The following is a 24890-nucleotide window of genomic DNA, read 5'->3' as shown; positions in this document are numbered from 1 at the left end:
TACTCTCATTTCATCCACTTTCTGCTTAAATTTCACCTCAACAGAGAGGATTTCTCTGAGCACCCCCTCTAGGGCAGCCTAACCTGATCACTCTTTCTGAAGCAACAATGCCCATCACCTCCTACCCCTTTATCATACTTTATTTTTCTTAATAGCCCCTACTATCATTGTTGTTATTTTAATTATTTTTAATCTGATTCCTTTCACTCAAATATAATTTGTCTTATGGAGCAAATATAACACTGATACCTGCCCCAGAGATTAAGAAATATACCGACCAGTATTGTTCATAAATATCATTGGAAAATTTCTAAACAAAATGTTAGCAAACACAATGAATCTAAAAATCACATTCAGAAAATAATACACCATGAATAAGAGGGATTTATTCAATAATGCAAGGTTGGTTCACTATTAGAAATCTATTAACATCACAGCCCACATTAAAAAAAAACTAAAAGGAAAAATCATGATTATCCCTCTCAATGCTGAGAAAAATTTAATACCCCTTCATGAAAAAAAAACACTCAAGAACTTAGGAACTGAGGTGTAAGTACCCCTCATTAGGATAGAACGTATAAAGTCTATCCTAAGCTCTTATTTAATGAGGAAGCATCAGAGGCATGTCCTCTTAAGATCAGGAGCAAAGCAAGGATGTCAATGGCCTCCGCTACTCCTCAACACTGTGCTCGAGATATCAGCCAACTCGAAGCATGGGCCACAGACCTGAGCCAAGAACTCTTTGTTCCTGGTCCCTGACAAGAGCAAGCTCAGAAATAAGGCTGTCCTGAAATGTTAACCGGCTAGAGTACTATTACGACGGTTGAATCTAATAATCTAATAAGGGAATTAAAAGAGCCATTAGGCCATGAAAAGACATGGAGGAAACTTAATAGCAGTGAGAGACGTGAAAGAAGCCAATCTGAAGAGGCCTCATCCTGTGTGACTCTAACTATATTGGACATTTTGGAAAAGGCGAAAAACTATGGAGGCAGTGAAAGGATTAGTGGTTGCCAGGGGTTGCAGGGAGGGAGAGATGAGCTGGCAAAGCGCCAAGGATGTTTAGGGCAGAGGAACTATTCTGCGTAATAGTGTAATGGTAGATACACGTCATTATTCATTTGCTAAAACCCATAGAATATACAACACCAAGAGTGACCCCTCGTGTAAACTATGGACTTGGAGTGACAACGAGGTGTCAGTGTAGGGGCCTCGGTTACGAAGAATGCATCACTCTGCTGCGGGATGTTGATACTGGGGGAGCCTGTGCATGTGTGGGGGCAGGAGACACAGGAGACCCCTCTGTACTTTACACTCAATTTTGCTGTGAACCTAAAACTACTCTTAAAAATAGTTTATTTAATACAAGGCGGGGGCGGGCATTGCATTTGTTATGTATTTTTTAGATTGCTATTATTTCCTTACCCTGGTAAATCAGTGCTGTGGACTGAATGTTTATGTCCCCTCAAAATCCGTATGTTGAGCTCTGTCTCCAATGTGATGGTATTTGGATGTAGGACCTTTGGCAGATGACTGGGTTTAGATGAGGTCCTGAGGGTGAAGCTGCCATGACAGGACTGCCCTTGTAAGGTGCCCCTGTAAGATGAAGAGACCAGAGCTCTCTCTCCTCCACGTGAAGACGCAGCAAGAAGGCAGCGGTCTCCAAGCCAGGAAGGTGGCTGTTCTCACCAGGTGCTGAATCTTCCAGCTCTTTGTTCTTGGATTTCCCAGCCTCCAGAACCATGAGAAATAAATATTTCTGTTGTTTAAGGCACCCAGTCTATGGTATGCTGTTACAGCAGCCTGAGCTGACTAAGATAGTTTTTAGTCAGTTTATTATAATTTACAAACGTTTTTGCTGCGTCGGATTGGAGAGAACAGAACTGGTCCTTCATCCCAAACAGTTCAGAAGCTCTGACCTGCACCAACAGCCCCGGTCCGGGAGCTGGAAGCATAGATCTCCTGCTGCTCTGCACGTAGCTCTCTGCCTCAGTTTCCCCATCTGCAGACTGAAGGGGAGAGTGACCAGACCTCGCAAACATGGCTGTTCAGCAAATGCTAGTTCTTCTGGTAAAGTGGGGTAACCTCAGGCAGTTAGGGGCCATGGGCCCCTTCCTTACACCTCACCGTTAGGATGCTCCAAAGGAAGCAAGTCTTGGGGAAACTTCTGCCAGCCAGACAAAAACACTCACTGGCAAGTCCGCACGAAACAGCTGGTAAGCCTGGGAAAGTCCTGCTCTGCCCTCAGACACTTGGACACATGGCTTCCGTGAAAGGTCAAGGCAGAGGCAACAACACTCTGAAGGAGCAGCCTGTGTCCCGGCCCCTCCCACAACGATCTCAGGGCGTGGGGACCAGATTCCTACTCCGCACTGATGCAGAAGCAACGCTGACTGTCCAGCGCTGCTGCGAGCCAGCCGCAGACCTTCAACATCACTTCACCAGAGCAACTAATTCCGAACACCCCTCATGACAATTAATCAACCTTCTGGTGTAATTTTGATAACTATATTTGACATGCTTTGTTATCACCCCTGGACTGGACTCTTAAGGTACTCCAAATGCAACAGGGCCCTCCCCCATACATTCAGTTATGCGAACCCATAACTATCACATTATTAATGCCTACGTATTTTAAAGGATATTATGCCCAGCAAACTAACAGGGAGGTGAACTGCTACATTCTCTTCCAAGGCAATGACGTATAAAATATTGTATTACATATTATAATATATATTGTAATGTATAGTACATATATTTTTACTTTAATATTCCTTAAAGTCTGAGAAGCAAGACGGAAGTCAGTTGTCTGACTTCACCAATACCTTCAGATGTTGGAAACAGGTGGGACTTTCCCCAGGCTGCAGGGCCAAGTCTTCAAAGCTGAGACAGTCCCACCTCCTGCTGATGGTGACACCCTCCTGTTCCCGTCCTCTCCGGTTACTGCTGGGGTCTCCTCAGGGTGGCTGGGACCATCTCTGGGGCTGGTCCCCCTAGGCTAGAAGCAGACACCGTCCACACCTGCAGCCCCATCTGCCTTCCCTGAGCCTTCAGGGTAGACAGTGAGGTCTGCAGTGATAGCTGGAGGCGAGTGGTGAGGACGTCAGAAGGAAGACGAAACAGGATGCCCCTCCCAAGGTGGGAAACAACATAAACCTAGAGATGTGAGAAAGGCCAGCCACGGCTGAGAGGGGTAAGGCGGTCCTGCTCTCCCTGAAGGACCATGAAGCAGCAGCAAATTGGTGGCTGAGAGCCCCTGGGCCTCACCTGGAGACACTAGGCTGGGAAAAATAAACAGGAGTAAAGAGGAGAGCAGCCAGCTGGGGCAGCGCGGGCCGTTTATGCAGACAGCGAACCGGCGGAGGCGAGAGGCTGGCAGCACAGTGGAGGTCCCCACAGAGGGCAGGGGTTGCCCCAGGGGAAGCGGGCCAGGCCCCCGTGCACAGCTATGCTGCTGACCGCGGGGACTTCCAGAGAAGCAGAAAGACTGCTTCCATGCTGGGGGAATTCAGTGCCTGGACACAGGTGTATGGAACAGGGAAACTGTCGTCCTAGGAAGCCCCTCTAAACCTCCTCCACAAATGCAGCTCACCCCAGGGAAGTGGGCCAGATCGCAGCCTATTTACAGCCCCCCAAACCCCCTTCATTTCCAGACCTGTTTCCACTGCCACTTTCCACCCCAGCCCAGTGCCACTAGAGCGTCTTTACTCAGTCTCCTGACCTCACCCCAGTTCCCACTCTGGCCCGGTTTGTGGGCTTGGAGCGGAGGAGTCTGTGCTTCCACAAACCAAGCTAGAGGTCTCAGCAACCACTTGCTTATAGAGACACGAAATGGCAAACTACTATCTGGCAAATCGAGGGATGGAGTGCTTTCTGGAGACAGGTGGCCTGGGCAAGAATGGCATCTCTAGCACTTAACATCTGAGTGATCTTGGGCAAGTTACCGAACCTCATTTTCCTCATCTGTAAAATGTGGACAGTCACAGCTTCCACCTCGCACGTGGCTGTGAGGGCGACATGAAGGTGTATACTGCCAGCATAGCACCTGGAGCCCAGGCGGTACCGGCAAGGACCGCCGCCAGCCTCTGAGCACATAGCCTCTCTGCTGCTCCTCACCTCCACTTCATCCCAGATCCTGTCCTAAACCAAAGTCCACGTGGAACAGTGATCACCTGAAATGTAACTAAACCTGCACTCTTCCATTGCAGACTCTTCCATCATATCTCATTATTAGCATAAAACCCAGCCTGAGGCTCCTCCCACCTCTCCCCTCACCCTGGGCTGCGGTCACTGTGGTCTCTAGTGCTGGGTGCCCTTGCACTGACTGTTCCCTCTGCCTGGAACACCCTATCCTGACCCTCAAAATCCAGTCCAGCTTAAATGCCACTTCCTGAAAGAAGCCTTCTCTGATGGCCTCCATCCTTTTTAGCACTAATCCTCAATCCGTAATCACTTTACTGATTTACTGCTCATGGGCCAAGGGAAGGCAGCTTTGGGAAGCCAAGTGCTGGCTGAACGGATGAAGGATGCACTGTTAACCGTGGGGCTTGGGTGCTTTGGAGATTAAGCTGATTTGGTGGCCTGCTCAGATCTGACCACCTGACTGCCACCAATCCAAATTCCAAGCCCTTCGGAAGGTAAAGCCTGGCCACCTCCACATAAACAAATGTTGCACAGGGAGCCCGGAGATCCAAGGTAAACATATTTATTCTCAATTCTGCCTCAGCCATCTCTAGTTTTGCAAGCATGAATAAATGGAATCAACAAGAATTCTCTCCCTAAATGTCTTTCATTGAAATCTGTCACGGAACACGTTTTCTGTTTTTCCTAAAGAGAGTGGGATTTGAAAGTGACCTAACAGGAGGCTTGACTGCAGAATACTGGCATTACTCATCCTGCTTCCGGGCTCCTCTCTCATTTGGCAGCACAGGCCGCAGGCAGCTATAAATAGCAGCCCTGCAGACCTGCCTTCCAGGGAAGGGGCCCGCTCATGAGGAGGAGGGCCGGCACAGGGTCCCGGGCCATTTCTTGCACCGCAGGGCAGACCTGAGCAGAGGAGACCCCGCTTCACTTACAGGCTCCCAACTCGGCTCATCCAAAAGCCAAATGGGCCCAGAAGAACCCTCAAGTTCCCCTGGCAAGCAGAAAGGGGCACAAAGAGCAGGGATTAAATGTTCTGTGGAGCACCCCCCTTTGTGAGGGGTACCCAGAGGGGGACCCCAATTCCCAGCCAGGAAGCTCCAGGGTAAAGGAGGGGATCTGTCCCGGGAGTGGCTCCCTGCCTTCCAGGGCCCACCTTCTGCCTGCTCCTCAGAGGCCCTGATCCGCAGCCTCACAGGACGGTCTCTCGGATGACCCCGATGAGGCTGTGCGGCCTCTCAGCCTCCGCTCGCCGCGGCCTCCTCTCGGCTCTCGGCCTCCCCGCCGGGACAAAGGTGCTCAGGTCCCCGCAGCTCCGCAGGTGCAGCAGGCCAGGCCGTCTCTGCGAGGGCAGCACATGGGCCTGGGGCAGGCCGGGCTGTGTTGGGGCCATGATCTTCGGGAGAACAAACAGGGTGATAAGGGGTCACAACAGCTTCACCAGATGTGATCCTCACACCCACCTTCTCAGTTCATCAGGTAATGTTTAGCTTTCCCAAAGTGGAACCCACTTGGAATTCCAGAGAGACTCTTAACATATTCTCTCTTTGCTACAGTTCCTAAGAAATTCCCCCAATTTTCTATTGCTTCAGCTGTAGGCCTGCCACACTTATTTGTTTCCTGCAATTTCTCACTTTATAGTTAACATTGGTCTCGTCAGGTTTTTCCAGTTTCCCTGTGATCCAAGTCAGCAATTCTCACTAGGCCTGCACATCACTGGAGGGGAGGAGAGCTTGTCAGAAACGCAGGTTCCCTGCTCTCCCCACAGCAATGCTAACACGGGAGGGTGGACTGGGGCTTGGGCATCTGTGGTTTTAACAAGAACCCAGGTGATACTGATGCACTTGAAAATCTTATAACCACTGGTCTGGGATCATTCCTAAGTGATAAGTTCATAAAATGTCAATGAAAACCAGTGACACTTAATCGATCTGATAAGTCTTCAGTAAAATGATAAACGACAGAAAAACTAGGCCAATTTATTTGGAAAAACTTTTAAAAGTGTTCATGCTCTGAGATCTGTTTTGCAATATAGCATATATATAACTGTAAATATATTATCTAATGGCAAAAATGAGAAATCTCTGATTCAAAAGGGATTGATAAGGGGAGATCTGTCGTGTTTTAATTTTTTAAAAATTCACATTCACGTCTGTATGAACTACATTGTTGTCAGCACCTTGGGAAAAACTCAAGTGTTTTATTACCAGCTAACATCACAGAACAATCATTTGGACGATTTTTTTGTTTAGTTTGTACCATTCTGAGATGTTAAGGTCATTATAAGGTTAATCCCCCCCAAAGATGGGACATTAAATTTTGCTAACACTCTATTATGATCTTTGTCTTTAAGGCTGTCTTGGTTTCCTGGGTAAGAAAATTCCAACATTCATAGACGTCTACTGTTGTTACATCGTAAGTTAGGACAGGAGGTTTCGATATTGGTAAAGTTAAAATGGATATAAAAACACATTCCAGTAATACTATTGAAGGTGAAAATGTGCTAAAGCTGGGTAGAATCAGAAATAAAGGCTCCCTTCCCCTTGTCCCTCTGTCTTTCTTTTGAGCAGTGGTACGGCATCATGCTGCCTCACCACCGGGGTCCAGTTCTGGAAGCCCCAGCAGGTGGCCCAGGTTCCACCGCAGCAATCCCAGTCCCTGAACGTTTATCCAGCCTGCGCACAAAGCCCTAGCAGACATTTGTAGCGATTGCATGTGTTGAACTGTAAGTGCTTATTCTTTCTCCCCAAAGCTAGTTTCCAGCAAAACTTTGCAGAAGGTCCAGACCAATAGCTCCACAGGCGCCCCAGCTCTTACCTCACCGGAACTCAGCAGCTCCAAATACTTGCTCCTGCTTATCAGGCAACTGGGGCTGACCAGAGGGAAGGAGGCAGGGAATGACATCTGGAGTAGATCAGGGACACGCGGTTGTTCGTGTCACTTCTACACGGGCTACGCCCCGGAGCCTGACCCAGGACCACTGGCTGGCTGACCACTGTTTCCATAAGCAAACCAGAGGGCCCATGGCTCGTGTACCTCTTCCCACGGGTAATCAGACTGCTCTCCTGCCTCCCAGGGTCCCCTGAGGGATGGGAGAGAATTTGGCTTCTGGCTTCTGTCAGAAGAGGCCAACAGGTGGGAAGGGGAACAGAAAGCAAAGTGAAAAGGGGATTCGTTCAATCTGCCTTAAAAACGTAGCTAGGATTTTATAGCTGGTAATGACCCTGAGAATCAGGCCAATTCAACTCAAGAAGTATCTGACGGGCACATCAGACTCACAAGCACAACCAAGCGACACCCGGGAGCCACTGGGCCCTGAGGTCTACAACCACCGCCCCACAGGCACAGAGCAATGGTGTAAAGGCCTAAAAAGCAGACGCTGCTTTAGAAGAGGTGGGTGAGGAAAGCGGCGACCCATCCCTGCTCTAGTCAGAGGGACGTTCCATTCGCTCAGAGATACAGGCGCAGAGATCTCCTAGTCCAGCCCTTCACTTTAAAGATGAGAAGCCTGACACCCAAGTGGAAAATTTATCTTTTCACCGGTGGCTTCTGTTTGGGGATTGCCTTTTACTTTTTAATCCATGGAAAGGAAAAGGTGTTTGTTCCCTTAAGTTCTATTGGCGTAGGTAATCTCGCCAAACATCTCATGGGAGTGTGAACAGCTCCCAGAATCTTGCCAATATTAAAATTCACATTTGTCCATCACCGTCAAAGGGCTGAAAAAAACGCATCAGATCAAGGGAAACTTTCATCTTAGGAAGTCGAATGTTGAGTGTATCTGCACTGCCCATAGCCTTTGCTTTCATCCCTGAGTTGCACCCTTTTTTCTTCCCAGGCAGGCTTCCGTATCCCGGAAAAATTTCTTTTCTCTTGGGCCGAGAAGGCTGTGGAAAAGTCACCATACCTGAGAAGAAAGCACACAGCCGTCCTCCTCTCCCTCCCCAGACCGCCTACGCCCATTCCCCCGATGCAGTGACCATGACCTTTCTGTGCCTGGGATAGGAAAGCAGAGAAGCTGCTTCAGCGGCTATGGAAACGAGTTCTCCTACTCATGCCTGATATTAATAATAAAACTACCTGTTCTAGAAAACTGGCGCTCGTAATGGCCTCTTCCATGTGCTCCTCATCGGACTTCAAAACAGATTTAATGTTTTCTACAAGTTCATGGATGTCCGGGGTCATCCTGCAGGACGACTGCTCCAGGAACCTCGCCACCAGCAGCTTGGTGTCCATGTAAGATTTGTAATCTATTAAAGACCTCGGTCGGCATCTCGAAGCTCTGGATCTCAACCCTCTTCTCAAGGTCACCGCAGTTGGATCCGGTCTCCCCTCAGTCTGAGTTGCAGCTTCACAGCTGAGCACGGGGGCGGCTGTGGACAGAGACAAGCAACATGCACCCATTGGCCAAGCCCTGTGAACACGCGCCTGTACCGGAAACAGCAGAGATCATGAAACTCGGCGTGGAAAGCAAGTGACAAATGCCGACTGCCATGCACATCTTGCTTTTCCTCTTGCAGAAAGAAGAGGAAAAAAACCCAACAACTATGACACAAGCTTATTCCCTGAAGGATAATTTCATGGCCCCCAAATATTGTATTGTGCCACATAAACACAGCCATCCAGGTAAAGACAGATGACAGAGAAGAGCATCCAGAATGTTACAGAGCAATGGTCTCATGAGGTGATGACCAGCATATCGGGGTGGGGGAGCAGGCAGAAAACTTTGGTTGACCGATGGAAGAATGTTCCAAGGCAGGGAGGATGAAGAAGCCACTTAAAGAGAGAGACTGAGGAGAGACGAGACTTGTGGGATGAATGGAATGCTCTGCTCACGTGGACGGTACCTTCGTCCTAAACATCCTCAGGGGCACTGTACTGACTTAGAGTTTTGACGCTCGCACCGTGACAGGGTGGTGGCAGGGTGGTGGTGGGGAGGTGGCGCTACGGCTGACTAGAAAGAGAAGCCGAGTGTAGAAAAAGTACACGTCATCCTGGAAGTCAGCCGCGGGCCTGGGAAATCCAATGCAGGCTCTAATTTCACAACTACCTATTTCAGCAAGGGTATAAGGGCGGGCAGAATATTACTGCCCTGGCAGGAGGGTGAAGGGAAATCAGGCCTGGTCTCCATGTGTTCATAAGGCAGCCAGCAGCCTTCAGTGTACACGACACTGTAGATTTCAGTCTGCAAGGGTCTGAGAAGCAGGAATCTAGATATTCAAGGAAGGAGGCATGGGGTAGGAACACAAGTGCAGGAAGGGGAAAGGTGGGCGTGAGAAGCTCTAAGCAGAGGCTGGCAGCCGTCTTCCTAGGCTGCTATGTGCAAGTCACAGAGAACCGGGGTCTTCCAGGAACCCTTGCTACAGACTCTCAGGTGTGAGGACACAGTCAAGGACCACACTCAGTCACTCGAAGGCAACTGGTCCCTTCCCCAGTAGAGGGCTCCAACAGGGAGGCACGTGTCATCCTTGCCCCTGCAGAACTGCAGAAGGGGAGCAGGTTCTGGAAAGATCTCGCTAAGCTGTGCAGACAGCTAAGTTCCCACTGAAGCCGCAGGTGGCCGTCTCGCGTCCTCAGCATGCCAGGTGGGGCAGAGGACCACGTGGTGAAGACGGGTCCAGGGAGCTGAGGGGCCGGGCTGCTGGCCTGCTCGGGAGCAGAGGGCGGCGGGACTCCTCCCTGCTCAGAAGCCGCTGGAGAGACAAGAGGAGTGTTCTCTCTGGCTCCCACAAGGTCAGTCCAGAGCTGCGGCAAACAACACACGCTGTCAGAGGGACAGAACCGAACTGGGGGGGGGGCTGTGGGGCCGGGGACAGAGCAGGGCGAGATAGTCTGCAAAGCCGTATTGCACAGAGCTTGACAAGAGCATGGGCCACTGGTTAGAACAGGTCACCGAAAGAAGCCTGTGCTGGTGGGATTACAGAAGATTTCCATTTTCTCCCTTTATTTCCTTTATTTTTTATAATTTTCTATGGTGAAGAGGTATTTGGAGATGTTCAGGTAGTCATACTCAGAAAGAAGATTCAGTGTTATTTTAAGTTTAACACAATTTTAAATTAAAAAAATTTTCATTATTAAAATTTAGAAGTATTCAAATAACATCTATACACAAACTCAAAACAGGAAGGGAGAGGGAGCATTAGAGTTTCACTGTATCTGAAGTGCTTAAAACAAGGTCAGATTTAAATAATTCAAATCTGCTCATACACAGCAAAAAGATAGCTAATATTAAATTATAGAAGGGGTAAAAACAACTACACCCCTGTGACCTTTTCCTGGAGAACGTTCATTCCCACAGGACAGTGAGAATCTAGGAACTGGATCTACGTTTGCGCAACTTTCTTCATTGGTACCCAGTACACTATCACGTGCAACCAAATGCTTTTGATGATAGTGACTTGACAAGAAAAAATCCTACCAGCTTTAAAAGACATGGTAGATGTCTGTCCCTAACGTGCATGCAAAATACCTTATGTTCCCAAGACCTCTCAACCCCCTCAAACTCTCTCTTGAACCACAGGGCCTTGGGTGGCTAGAGCCACTTGGCACCTTTCGGCAAATGAGCACAGGCCCTGCAAAGAGCCTGGGGACGGACATCACCTCTCTCTGCTGACTGATGGAGCACAGGGTCACTCCTGGATCTCGTCCTCAGGGGCTGGAGGGCTCCCCGGCTCCTCGCCGGGCGTGTCTGGTTTGAGTTGGGAGTTGAGAGGCATGCTCTTTCTTCTCCAGGTGTGTTAGGAATGCCCCCACCTGATTTTTTTTTTTTTAGAAGAAGAGAAACATAAATTATTTCACCAGTTGGCGCCTTCAAAATGTTGGGCAGGAAATACCCGTGAGCCCAAACATGCCGGGACAAGGGTAACACAGTTAATAGCACTTGCTTGGGCTGCGGGCCCAGTTAAGTTTTAATTTCCCAGCACTGTGGGAAATGCTGCCTCCCCAAACTGCCCCTCCACACCTAGAACAAACAAACACAACGCTCTGAATCCAAGAGCAGAGAAAGAAGCCGTGCCAAAATGCCTTCAGGTGCTTAGACTCTTCTTCAGTGAAGCATCCTGGTGCAGCACCGGGAAGCTCCTAGCCATGTTATGTGTCTGACAGTCAGGATGAGCTTGACTCATCCTGGAAGGTAATAATACTGGAACTGGTGAGGGGCTGCTCTGCGGGCTGCAGGGCTGATGCTGGCAGAGGCGGTAACCACGGGCCGGGCTGTGAAACTCCTGGAAAGCCAAGTTAAAGAGCCCGTGGCCAATAATGAATCAGTCAAACCACTCTGGAGTAGGATGACTGCTGCTCGGGAAAATAAAATCCTATCTCTTGTGGGCCTTAGGTATGGTTTGGGAAACTATTTTGAGAAATGGAAGAATTACAGACACACTTAGGAAACAGAACCCTGCTGCATAATTCTACTTAAGATGGAAGGTGCACAGGACAGAACAGAAACCCATTTCCTATGGTGCTGTTGAAAAACTACCTCTGTCTGAAATAGATAAAAGTTGATCCATTATATATCACCATTTGCAATTTTGTCCCGTGGACAATCTCTGGACCATTTAAAACCTCTCCGAAGAGAGAAAGCGGTAATGCTGTTCCCTTAAGTTACAAGGAGAAATGTAAATTGACTCTACTATTTAATACAGGATTGGAAATCAGCGTTCAGTACATGTGAAGGCAGAATGACCTAGGTCCTAGGTTATAAATGGGCAAGTCACTCTGCAAAGGATGAAACCATTTTTGTCCCTTTAAAAGAGCTCATCTTATTTTAACAGAAGAAAAAAAAATCTTGCATCAGAAAACACAGGAATGCCAAATTAAACTCTGTTATCCATTTCTGAAAACAGCCTGGTTATTCATAAGAGATTTTAAGGATATCTTCATTTCTGTTCACACAGTATCTCCTATTTGTAAGCCCTAAAAGTTGATAGCACAGTATCATACAGATCATTATTTTATCCGTTTTAATCTACTGAGTCATGAGTTTGGGCAGCAATGATGTATTTATTACCTTGAGTCACTGGTATGCAGATCGGTTCCAATGGGCTGGTGGCAGCTTCTGGCCCATCTGGCATTCGGAATGAAGATCCCTGCATCACAGGGGAAAGAGGGCTATCTGCTGATACTCAGCTCAACCATCACCTGGACTGGAGTGAACTTAAAAAGATCTGCAGGACATGGTCCCTCCCCAACCCCAGCTGCTTTTCCCACTTGCCCGTCAATGTAGCAGAGAGAAACTCTATGGACAGTACCTGCTGCTGGTCTGTCTGGCTCACCACAGCTTCATAGGGAGGTGGGGGGTCCAGAGGACAAAACACTTCCACACCTTTGATCCGTGCCCCATAGATGTGCGGCAATGGAATAACATCAGGACCAACCATCCTAGGAAGAGCATCTTGGCATCAGGAGGCACGTTTTGGCCATCTGACAGTAGCGGCTCCTGCATACTGGCCTTTGCCTCTAGAGGGTTATCCACTGACAACAGGGAAAATCCCTCACCTCCCGCCCCACACAGTCTCTCGGTCCAGGAGTAGCAGAGTAACCTAAACTGCTCAGTGATGGAATGCCCGGAGTTCTTAGGCAAGTGACAACATAGAAAATGCAATACCATCATTCCTTTTAAATCCACCAGACAAAAAGCAAACAATAATCCAGAAGAGACAGAAAGCGAATTAGTGGTTGCCCAGGGGCTTGGGGAAAGCGAGAAATGGGGAGTGACTGCTTTAGTGGATATGGGGTCTCCCTGGAGGTGATGAAAATGCTTTAGAACTAGACGGAGGTGAGGTTGCACCATACTGTGAATGTACTAAATGCCACTGAATTGTACACTTTCAAATGGTTAACTTCATGTTATGTGAATTTTACCTCAATTAAAAAAAAAACTAAAGACAGGGAAACTCAAATATTTCTTACAGTACACGACAAAAGTTTCTCGCCGAGGTTTCCCTAATGTCTGATTCATGGCAGAAACTCACTACTTGTTGAATAAATATTTGAAACAATAAGTATGTTTTTCAAAAAGAAGTGAACAACGTCACAGCTCAGAGCCAGCACGGCACGCGGCAGGAGGCGTCCCGGAGCGCCTCATCCTAAGGGTGGCGGTTCTAGCAAACACTGGCGGAGCCCCGGCCCCGAGCCAGGCACTGCGGCTTCCGTCCTGGGGGCGAGGGGGCTTAACAGCAAAACATAAAACCAAAAAACCCACAGGATTTTCTGCCAGTGTTCACAGAAAATTATACACAAATTATCGAGATAATAAAGAACCTAAATTTTAAAGTAACTTAAAAATACACGAAAGTTTGTACCTTATGACGAAATTTCCAGTTATAAAATATACGTAAATAAGTCCCGGGAAAGTAACGCACAGCGAGGCAACCACAGTCAGGAACACTGTATGGTGTACCTGAAAGCTGCTAAGAGAGCCGATCTTAAACGTTCTCATCACGAGAACAAAGCTTGCAACTGTATGTAGTGATGGATGTTAACCAGACTTACTACGGTTAACATTTCACATCACATCCAAGTATTGAGTCATTATTTGTCCACCCGAAACCATTATCATTTTATACGTCAATTATATCATAATTTTAAAAAATACACAGAAGACCAAAAAAACCCTGTACTCAGGCAATGGAATATTGGAGAATGAAAACGGGAGACAATAGGAAAAGTTTAATGTTTGCTCTTGAAAAGCAAAAATGAACATAAACTAAAGGAGATTGGAAAGACAGGCTCCGGGGCCAGCTGCCCGCAGCGGACTGCTGTTTTGTTTTGTTTTGGGAAGGTGCTCTCTGGATTTATGATTGTTTCATTTATGCCCATTCACAAAAATGCAAGCGGTGGAAGAAAACAGTTGAGAAAGATGTGATAGTCTTTCTTCCTAAAAACAAAACTGGAATTCTGGGACTTAGAAGAATGAGACTTCTGCAGCCTGAATTGAAAAAAACGAGACAGCACTCCCTTTATTTCCTGTGTCTCTGTTTAGAAGGAAGACTCTCATCCCTGCATGACCTGAGAGGGAAGAAGTCACGTGTTGACACCCAAGGCAGGGATGCGGCTGGGCTCAGCGCATAACACAGAGCGCGTGTGAGGAGAGGCACCTGCGGGAACCGTCCCTCCCTGGGGAGGGGTCCTGGTACAGTCATCAAGAAAGCAGTATTCTCCCCTCAGAGAGGGACTTGCTCACGGGTTTCACATCAACTCTATTCCAGCCAAAGCCATTTTAAGAGCTACAGATACCGAGTGACTTCAGGAATCCAGACTCTTCCTGGACCTGACTGAAGGCTCTTTCCTGACCAATGAACAAGGTGACTGGTTTTAATCAATGAGACCTATGGACTCCTCCCGTCCTCTCCAGAGGGCTAGTCATCAATCCTTGATTAGCCTAACCCGTGAGTATCTTTCCAGCACTCACAAACCCCAGACTGTCCCCCCTCAGCCAAGTCCCCACGCATTTCTTCACTGTGGTGTCCTTGCCTGGAAAATTCACCCCAGCTTTGTTAACTCCGGTGCCCTTGGTTTCACAGTCCTAGCCCGGTGGCTGCCTGTGTGTTCCTAGAGACAAGAGGGCTTGCTTAGGACCAAGAAGTCAGAGAACCAGGCTCCATTTTAGATCCTGAATTACTCCAGCATCTCTTTAAGGAGGAAAACTGGGTGGAAGAGGGGCACGTTTTATCTGAACTGACTGCAAAACAAACGGCTTCTCTGGTGGTTACTACAACGAGCAGCACAGCCTCAACTGAGACAGAAGCTGCTGCTAGAGCCGAGGCAGAAGAAAAGCTCCTTTCCTACGAAGCAAGTTTCCCTTATTTTACCTCTTCTGGGTAAATCAGGATCCACAGAGGGAGATGGGTCTGCTCTCCCCTGGTAGGTTTTGTTCCTGATCCCTTCCAGTGTTCAACCCCAGCTACAGAGCAGAATCATCACCCAGGAGGGTTCCCGAACTGGGCATGGCCCAGGCCTCCCCTCTAGAAATCCTGCACTAGTTGCCTGTGGTGGGGCCCAGGTGATTCCGGGGCACGGCCAGGAACGAGACCACTGCTAAAGGAAATGGATTATGGTGGCTGAAATGAAAACCCTGCTGTATCTGGGAAAGGTGATGAGGCCTTTACAAGAATGAGTGTCGTTAGAAAACTTGCCTGGTAAGTTCAGCGTAAGGTTAAAGGCTAAATGTTTATTAAGAGTAAGACACACGCCAAGAACATCGTGCAACTGACAATGGTGGAGCATGGTCTAAGCTTTCGTTTTTAGCAAGATTTTTTGCCCATTGTCTCTTGATAATCCTCTCAGCAGCCACATGTCAATGCAGGTGAATGAGGGAACCAAGGCTCAGAGATGGTAAGAAATCCACCCAGGGTGACCCCCTTTTTTGTGTGTGTGGAGGTACTGGGAATTGATGCACTCTACCACTGAGCTATACCCACCCACCTCCACTCCAGGGTGGACCTTTTAAGAGCCCAGAGCCTGGGCTTTTTCAAATTCATCCCAAAGCCTCCGGAAACCTTCACTGGTTCATGCTTATGAGCTCTGAAGATGACCAGGAAACCCAAACAGATCGTGCAAAGTAGGTTCTGCTTGGATGCTACAAATAGGTGCTGGATCTGAGGCTGCTACAGCAACTCACATGCTTGACCAAAGAATGGCCCTCCTCTGTGTGCCAGGGAAACTGCGCCCTTCCACGGGGCACCTGTTGGTAGGGTTGCGGGAAGGCGGAGTGAGGCAGGGCGCCCCAGCACAGTCGAACTCTAGCATAGCCCAGCTCCACCTGAGTTTGGATTCTGAAGTTCAATGGGAAAGGAAATGGGCAGACTTCATTGTCTTCACCTTTGGGAAATGCCCATGTCAGCCTGGCTCCCATGCCCTCATCTCCAGTCTTCCACAGCAGGCAACATCCCACTGTACAACCAGATCCACATTCACAAAACAGGCTGGAGACTCTCCTTCCTGACTCCGGGCTCAAGCCAATGTCTGAGACTGGGGCACTCCCTGGAGTAGTGGAAATGGGTACACAGCACCTACAAATCGATTCCCAAAGTATATCACCATCTTTGGACAGAAGCCTTCACTGCAGTCAGCCTCCTGTTTATACAGAAACTTGAGAAGTCCTCTCCCAAGGAGATACCAATGCACAAAATGGCTGTATTTATAGAAGTCAAATAAATAAACCTCTTCTGAGAGGTCATAATACCTTACAGGAAACAGGGAGCCTCTATTGCATGAAAACTCTTCACATAACTGGTTGTGGAAGTATTAATGAAAACATCTGTTCATATTCTTGCCTGCCTGCTTATAAGAAAGAAAATTACCATGAAGTTGATTTACACTGAGAATTTAGCAAAGCTGGTCAAGTTTTTTAAAAACTGTGATAGAGTTTGTATCTAAAGGTTAATAAATTTAGCCATTTTAAGAAAAAGTGGGCAAGAGGAGCAGAAAGATAGGGGTATGGGATTAAGAGATATAAACTACATCAAAACCCAGACGAGCAACAAGATGTTGTACAGCCCAGGGAAACAGAGCCATTGTTTTGTAGTAACTTTAAATGGAGTATAAGCTATAAAAATACTGACTATGTTGTACCCCTGAAACTAATATAATATTGTAAATCAATTATACTTCGATGAAAACAATATACATAAAAGGTTAAAAAAAAAAGTGGGCTGCACTGGGATACTGGCAGAATCTCAGAAGACGAGGGTAGTCGCCCACTGGAGCTATGAGCTAGGGCTTCAGGTATATATTTTAGGCTGAGCATTATTTTTCTCTCACGGGGGCTCTGCTCTGCCCCCTCCCCCACACTCCTTCTGGAATTTCTGTTGGGTAAAAGCCCTTGATGAGAAGCTTGTCCACCTTCTCCCAACTTGGATTTGGCCAGGGCCTGGCTCAAGACTCAGGGACAAATCCAGGGATGCACCCAGATCCTCAAAGCCCCACACTGAGAAGCATGACTTTAGAGGCACAGAGAAGAGGAAGGCAAGAGAGAAGAAGGCAGGGAGTCCCACAGGACAGCAGGACTTCTACACCCACACGAGTCACTTTCCCTTTCTGCCACTGTGGGAAATTAAATCTGTCTGTTGCCTTCTCTTAGGTCAACCAAGTGCTCACCCACAACCTCAGAGAGCCAAGGAATCCTTCCCGAAGAGGGCATTTCTATTCCCAGCCATGAAGTAACAGGCATTTTACTGTCCTCCAATGTGCCCTCTGCAGGCAGCCTGAGACTGGGCGAAGGTTTTAGCAGAAGTGTCCTGCGGTACACAGAGAACATGCACTTTGTTGCCATGACACTCTGGCCTCTATAATTCTTGGGTCCTTTCCTGAAAGACTAGAGAAGCTATCCTGGCCCCTGAAGCTTTGAAATTCCAGTACATGAGTCCCTGTACAACAGGGAGGGCGAGCTGTCCCTCAGACCAGCTGTCCAGCCACTGATGCCCCCTCCGGCCTGGTGGTCATCTCCACCTCCGCCAAGGTGGGTGGGCGGCGGAGGGCCCGGAGTGGGGCTTAGGGACAAGTCGGGAAGATATCTTTTAGGGAAGATATCAGGAAGATATTTATCGGGAAGATAACCCATTGACAAGAACATTAAGAGTGTCTGGGTGGAAGCGCCCACTGGAGACCTGTTTCAAAGTCACATGTGGCTGCCCTGAGCATTAGAAAATGCATTTCCCAAAACCCCAAACTGGGCACCAAATTTGTTTGACAACTCTCCACATGTACCTCAGGGATTAAAAAGGAGAAATTCCCGGCCCTCTTGATAGCAAATGAAAGACACTATTCTTTCTTGTAGAATTCAGGGATTTTCTTTTGGAAGCTTAAATATAGATTTGCTTCTCCTTTAAACTGAGCTCAGTATCACTTTGTCCAGGAAGCCAACCCTAACCAGCTGGCGCTTCCTGCCCACTCACCGTTCTAGGTTAGGCAGTCCTCCTCCATGCCCTCACAACCTCCCTTTTGAGTACTACTGGGACTCTTCCAATACTCATTTTTAATAATTTAGATTGTGAGCTCCTTGATAACAGAAGGAAGTGGGTATTTTGAATTTCAATAACCCTGCATAGTGACTAATAAGCAGCAGAAGATGTATTACATGTTTGTTGAATAAATAAATGAAGTCATTCTTTAGAAAGGTACAATTCTAGAAGTGGCTTAAAACCGGACAAATGCATGAGGCATTTCATTCTACAAATAATAATTTCTGAGATTAAGAAAGAGACGATTAAGTTCTGAACTAGAATTTGAAAAGGAAAATAACCCTAGTGTCTAATTTTTTTTCCTAGACCAAGGAGATGTAATTAATAATTAATCTTTTTTTAATGGCTGGGAAGAATTGCATGATTTGAAGACCTGCTGATGGTGTTACAATGAATATCGATTTGGCCCAACTGAGAGCGTTTCCAGGGCAACAGCAGTCCTCAGTCATGTCAAATTACAGCAGTTATCTCTCTGGGTGTCAGTTTTCCTAGGAAGCTCATTGGAGTTGAAAAACTATATCCTTAGGTCAAGGTTTGACTTTTCTTTGGTTTCTTGCAATTTGTCAGACAAAAAAGAGAGAAAGAGAAAAGAGAAAATCCTGCAAATAACACAATGTCTAGATTTTGGAGAGAAGTCAGAGCTCGTGCTGTGAGTTCTGAAGACCGCGCAGTCTTCAAAACGGAGAGCACCCCAAAGAGGACGGCGGGGGGCACTTGAGGGCGGTACCTGCGGTTCATCCGCGGCGTGCACGAGTAAAACGTGGCGAAATAGGAAGGGGGAGGCACTGGCGGCACAAAGTCATCGGGGTCTGGGATGCGTCTGTGTTCCTCCACTTCTTCTGCAGAAATCTGGGATTCGTCCTAATCAGACAGCATTCTGGTTAGTCAACAGCCTTCGCTACAAAGGCTCGGGGAGAAAAGCAACGGGTTACACAAGAAGTTCCGCGGCCAGGTGCGGCGGAGACGCATTTGCACGGCCACCTCGCGGGGACTTACGTTGCAGGATCTTCTGGCTGCGAAGATCTGGAGGTAGCGAAGGGCGGCGGCCACCAAGCAGACGGTGGTCGTCAGAGCGTTCAAGGCACACAGGGCGAACAGGACTTTCTGGAACCAGGAAACAATGACGCCCCTGAGTACCTCAAAGCTGATGATCAGAATGCAACATAAAGACTTTTAAAAATAGTACTACTACTGTCCCAGTAAGACAATTCTCCTGAGAAAATGCACGTAAAGGACTTAGATGATGCTTGGCTCGTGCTAGGTGTCAAACAAGTGCTGGTTGTTACTCAGACCCTCACGCAATACTGTGTACGTCTTAACTTTAAAAACTTAGCCTAGAAGCTTCCTGTCCCAGACAGACCTGGTATTACCAGATTTCCTTTTGCAAGCATCAGAATCCTGTCTGGAAGTGTTCCTTCCAAAAGAGCAGTGAGTTTCTCTTCTGAAGTTGGTGTCCCCAGTGATAGAGATTTCCAACCTTCCCCCACCGCCCACTAAAACAGCCTCCCACCAGGACAGCTCCCTGCTTAATTTGTGGCCACTGATTCTATTTCGAGAGCAGTTGGCAGAGCTGCCCCCAGCACCAAACCAGGGCAACACAGGGGGCAGGCGGCCCGAGTGCAAACAGGGCTTCTCTCCTCTAAACACATCTCAAAATAGCAAAGCCAGTCCCAAAAGTTTGTTGCCAAAGTCCTGGCTCCTTAGCGGGGCTTTCCCCAAGCAAAGTCTTGGCTCAAAAAGTTTGGGGGTGATTGAGCTGCCAAAAATCCAGAAGCCAAAGAAAGAAGACCATTTTCACATCCTCTGTGAGCCGAAGAGCTGCAGCTTCTCCCTCTCTGCTCAGAGATTCCTCCTTCCCACAAAAAATAAACCCAAAACAAAGACCTAAAGAAAGCCATCGGTGGTGGACCATCCAAAAGCTAATATCCCAGGGTTCACCAACTGACCGTGTCATTCACTGGGCTCACAGACCTTAAGTCAGGACACAGTTTTTATCCAATTCCTAAATAAAGGTTAATTCTGTATTTCTCTTCAGCTGGTATCATTTGTTTTTCATCTCTTTTGCTTATTATAGTTGCAGCCTGTTCAACAAGAGGTAATGTCTTGAACTTCCCTTGTATCTTCTGGCCAATACATCGCCTTTGTCTGTGTGTCTTAGGACAGCAGCACTCAACAGCCCAGAGGACTCATTGAAGCCAACAAAGGAGCATCAGAGCAGTGACAGATGGGCGTGTACTTTAAAGATTCTGCTAAAACTATACCTCATATAAGTGTAGCTACATGATGAGTGTGTGTGTATATGTGTGCCTGTATATTTATATACATAAAAATATACATGTGTATATATTTAGGCCCCTTACATTTTTTACTAGCTTATAGTTTTGAACACAGAGAGCCATCCATTCATAACTTAAGAGACACAATAATCGGCAGCTCCTTCTGCTCTCAATTCTGCCTTTAGGTTCCTGATGAGGGGTTGCTCATATCTGCTCCGAGCAGCATTATTTGAAAGAGGTACCAGAGGAGGAATATTTCAAGTAGCTCTGCCTCCTTTGGGGTCTCTGTGGTGCATTTGCTGGTGAGGGAAAGAATCCAGTCGAGATACCTTAAGTAGAAGGTGAACAGCACTACAAGGCTGAACTGGGAAGAGTTTCAAGGCATTTTCTTTGTCTGTGCATTTGGCTGGTTGAAATTCTTCACAACAGAAGCAAATCTTGCCTTCACCTAAGTCCACCTTAAGGGGGAAAAGGCAGAACAATAATTTAATTATTAAGTTAAAATACACAGTCCACACCACGGAGCACCAATCCTACAGAATGAGATATGGCAGGGTTCAGTGTCAGGCAATGTCTGCATCAGTCAGGACAGGTAACAGCCAGCCCCAACATTTCAGTGGCTTAACCAACCAATATTACTTCCTCACTGTGCCACATGCCCACTGCAGGTCAGCAGAGGGCTCTGCTCATCATATTCCCTTAGGGACCGAGGTCGATGAAGCATCGGTATCTCAGGATTGATGATCCCTATGCTAGTGAGATGGAGAGCATATGATGAATTGCACATTGGCACTTAAAGCAGGGCTGCCAGATAAAAGGCAGGATGCTTAGTTAAATTTGAATTCAGATAAACAACAGATCATTCCTTAGCACCAGTATATCCCAAACATGGCATGAGACATGTTCATAGTAAAAAGCTATTAGCTGTTTATTTGAAATTCAAATTTAACTGGCTATCCTGGGTTTTCATTTGCTAAATCTGGTTACCCTAGCTTCAGTCTTCCTCTTGGATGTGACACTCATCACGTGAGCTCAATTTTCTTTCCAAAGCAAATACTATGGTTCTAGCTAACTCCAAGAAGGCAAGGAAGTTCAGTCTACCATGTGCCGTAAGAACCACAAGGACTGTTTGGTGAACAGTAGCCCTAAATCATGTAGGCTTAATGAGATCTCTTAGTTCACATCTTCAATGTTTGCACAGATTTTAGTAGAAATTTTCTTTTCTTTTTTTTGAAGTGATAACATCACTGATGAGTAATCTTACATATTTTTAGTGAGATGCTTTGCAAACTTTGGGTCACTTTTCCAAGTTTCCACTGAATCAGCTTGTAAATATATGTAATATCTGATTTTGGCTAATAAGACCCATAATTTGGTATAGTTCTTCTTGTTTGTTTGTTTGTATATATATTTTTTTAATTGAAGTAGTCAGTTTACAATGTTGTATCAATTTCTGGTGTACAGCACAATGCTTCTATCATACATGAACATACATATATTTGTTTTCATATTCTTTTTCATTATAGGTTACTACAAGATATTCAATATAGTTCCCTCTATACAGTATAAACTTGTTGTTTATCTATTTTACATATATTAGTTAATATCTGAAAATCTTGAACTCCCAATTTATCCCTTCCCACCCTGTTCCTCTCTGGTAACCATGTTTGTTTTCTATGTCTCTGAGTCTGTTTCTATTTTGTAAATAAGTTCGTTTGTCCTTTTTTTTTTAGATTCCACATATAAATGATATCATATGGTATTTTTCTTTGCCTTTCTGACTTACTTCACTTAGAATGACATTCTCCAGGTCCATCCATGTTGATGCAAATGGCATTATTTTATCATTTTTATTGCTGAGTAGTATTCCATTATATAAATATTACCACAGCTTCTTTATCCAGTCGTCTGTTGATGGACACTTAGGTTATGTCTTGGCTATTGTAAATAGTGCTGCTATGAACACTGGGGTGCATGCATTTTTTTGAATTAAGTTTCCCTCTGGATATACACCCAGGAGTGGGATTGCTGGATCACATGGTAAGTCTGTTTTCAGTCTTCTGAGGAATCTCCAGACTGTTTTCCATAACAGCTGCACCAAACTACACTCCCACCAACATTGTAGGAGGGTTCCCTTTTCTCCACAGCCTCTCCAGCATTTATCATTTGTGGACTTTTGAATGATGGCCATTCTGACTGGTGTGAGGTGATACCTCATTGTAGTTTTCATTTGCATTTCTCTGACAATTAGCAATATGGAGCATCTTTTCATGTGTCTATCGGTCATTTGTATAAGACCCATAATTTGGGAGCAGAGGTGCATTCTTACTTGCTCTGCTGCTTGAGCTGTTGAAGTTGGCTTCTCTATTTTGGTTAAAAGGAAAGGCCACACCTCTTTCATACCTGTTAAATTAAAAATCAGCTTTGACTTCACTAGCTGCAAAATTCTTCAGGAATCTTTAAGAATGACTGAACACCTACAATGTTTTAGTTACTTAACAGAAACAAAAGAGACTTTATTCTTATTGAATTAAGATTCTTACCCTTTAGTCATAGTGATAAATTTCATGGAATTTTTTCAAATTAGGAGAAGACTTAGTTCCTTCTAATACAAGGTAACTAGGAAGCCGAGGGGAAAAGTTCGTACCACTGAATTATACAACATTTTCTGGTTTGGTTTTCCTTTTCTTTTGAGATGAAATTTACATACACAAATCACAAACATACCATTTTTGAGCTATGTGTATGTCTGTGTACCTCAGACCTGTATCAACAGACAGAACATACCATCACCGGAGTAAATTCCTTCATGCCTCCTCCCCATCCAACCCTGCCCACACACCCCCAAAGGCAACTACTGTTCGGACAGATTTCCCACATAGATTAGCTTTGCCTCTTCCAGAACTCCATGGATCCCAGAACATTTTTCATTCCTTCTCTTTAAACCATACTGAAAGGGACTCTTTACTATCTTAAACACTGATGCCCAGATTTTGATATAAATTCTGCCTCTGATACAAAGAATTACAACAACAGTTACCTCAATGGACCCCATAACCTATCAGTTCCCTCCCGTGGGGTTTCTGTCTTGTGTTGGTTTGCCTTGGAGATTGTTAGCTCAGCAATGTCCCCATACGTAGATCCATAACCCCCCACACACAGACACAAGGCTGTTTGTGTTCGAATCTCACATTTTCAATGTCTCACATTTCTAGGGTCCGTACTAGATTCTCACCTTCTAAAGGAAAACTACCACATCCATTCAGACAGGAGTTCCCCAGGCAGGCAGGTGGGAACTCTTCTTTCCTCTCAGGGATCACTGGCTTTGTCCTGGCCCCTCTTGTATAGTTAATACACTGGGCTAAGTTCAGAAGGTAAATATTACTCCCAGTGGGCTTGCCCCTTTAAAGGCTCCAGCTGAGAACTTCCTGTTCTAATACTAACAGCATTATTTAGTAGTAACAAAGAAGTGGCTAACGGAGATGATTCATTCTTCTCATGTCTCCATTCTGTTCACGTATACCAGGCCCGCTTCTCCCTAAACAGGACAGAAGCTCGCTTTTTCCAATGTGACGCAGTGCAATTTCTTTTTCTCCTACTTGTGTAAGCGTCAAAATCCTACCTGAGGATTTTACCTCCCTCAGGTAAGACTAGGTGTCATCTTACAAAATGCTCCCTTCCCACATGAGTCCATTCTTGATCCAAGGCATTCAGTTGAGAGAGAAATCAGTCCTTTGCGGCTGCACACACATGGCTGCAGTATTCACACGACACCAGGCATCCACGTACACAGAGGCCTCAGCTACCTGGAACCGCTGGGATGAGCCAGTCGGGATGGCAAAGTTTTCCAGGTAAGGGAGGGTTAATCCCTTTAAACAAGGGATCCTATCTGAAAGTTAATCATTATGCAAATAATACTGAATATCAATCACTGTGCCCGCTGATACAGGGAGGCCCTGAGGCTCCAGACAAAACGATTCAAGGAACTGAGCGTTCTGCGTTCCTTCTTCTTCCTATTCTTGATCCTTCACCCATCTTCTTAATCCTAACTCTGCCCAGTATTTCTGAAAACGTATTCTAATTTCTCTTCAATCTCTTTAGCCATCTGCAAACAAAGCTGTTCAAATTTCCCCAATCTTAAATGGAAAACACCTATCCTTCACCTTGATACTATTACCTGAAACTGTCAGACCCTCTCCTTCCTCCCATCAGCCACCAACGCTGTGGCTCTTCACCCTAGCTGCACATTAGACTCTTCCGGGAAGCTTTCCCAAAATACGACGATGCCATCTTTAGTAATTTGGGAACCAAAAATTAAAGTAAGAATGAGATCTCGATTTAGCCCCATCAGACTGGCAAAAAATTAAAAAGAATAACACTTACTGGTGGCAGAGAGTTACTGGTAGAAATGCGAGTAAAAGCCCTTTAACAAAGGATCTGTCCATACATTTGAAATTAAATTTACTTATTCCCCAACCACTTTGGAAAACCATTTAGCAGTTTCTTATAAAGTTAA

At 46.3% G+C, this 24890-nt stretch overlaps 1 protein-coding gene across 4 annotated transcripts in view; it reads right to left on the bottom strand.

Annotated features, from left to right (window-relative positions):
- Positions 1–2827: 2827 nt before the first annotated feature.
- The window catches only part of ENTREP1 (endosomal transmembrane epsin interactor 1), an 86820-nt gene continuing 64757 nt past the window's right edge, over positions 2828–24890 (bottom strand). For 2 of the 4 annotated variants that reach the window (XM_072959521.1, XM_072959517.1), the window contains 8 exons: positions 20704–20832; positions 19095–19202; positions 18826–18959; positions 12387–12516; positions 12146–12224; positions 10738–10890; positions 8218–8510; positions 4690–5536 (listed from right to left, as the gene is read on the bottom strand). In XM_072959521.1, the coding sequence (XP_072815622.1) occupies positions 5333–5536; positions 8218–8510; positions 10738–10890; positions 12146–12224; positions 12387–12516; positions 18826–18959; positions 19095–19202; positions 20704–20832 (1230 nt within the window). In that variant the 3' untranslated portion in view covers positions 4690–5332. Of the gene's footprint in view, positions 2999–4689; positions 5537–8217; positions 8511–10737; positions 10891–12145; positions 12225–12386; positions 12517–18825; positions 18960–19094; positions 19203–20703; positions 20833–24890 lie in introns of those variants that run through there. The other 2 variants (XM_072959520.1, XM_072959518.1) reach the window with 2 other exon arrangements.

This window comes from Vicugna pacos, chromosome 4, assembly GCF_048564905.1.
Source record: "Vicugna pacos chromosome 4, VicPac4, whole genome shotgun sequence".
Classification (NCBI taxonomy): domain Eukaryota; kingdom Metazoa; phylum Chordata; class Mammalia; order Artiodactyla; family Camelidae; genus Vicugna; species Vicugna pacos.
The sequence above is the reverse complement of the archived record's forward strand: the minus strand, read 5'-3'. Positions and strand labels throughout refer to the sequence as shown.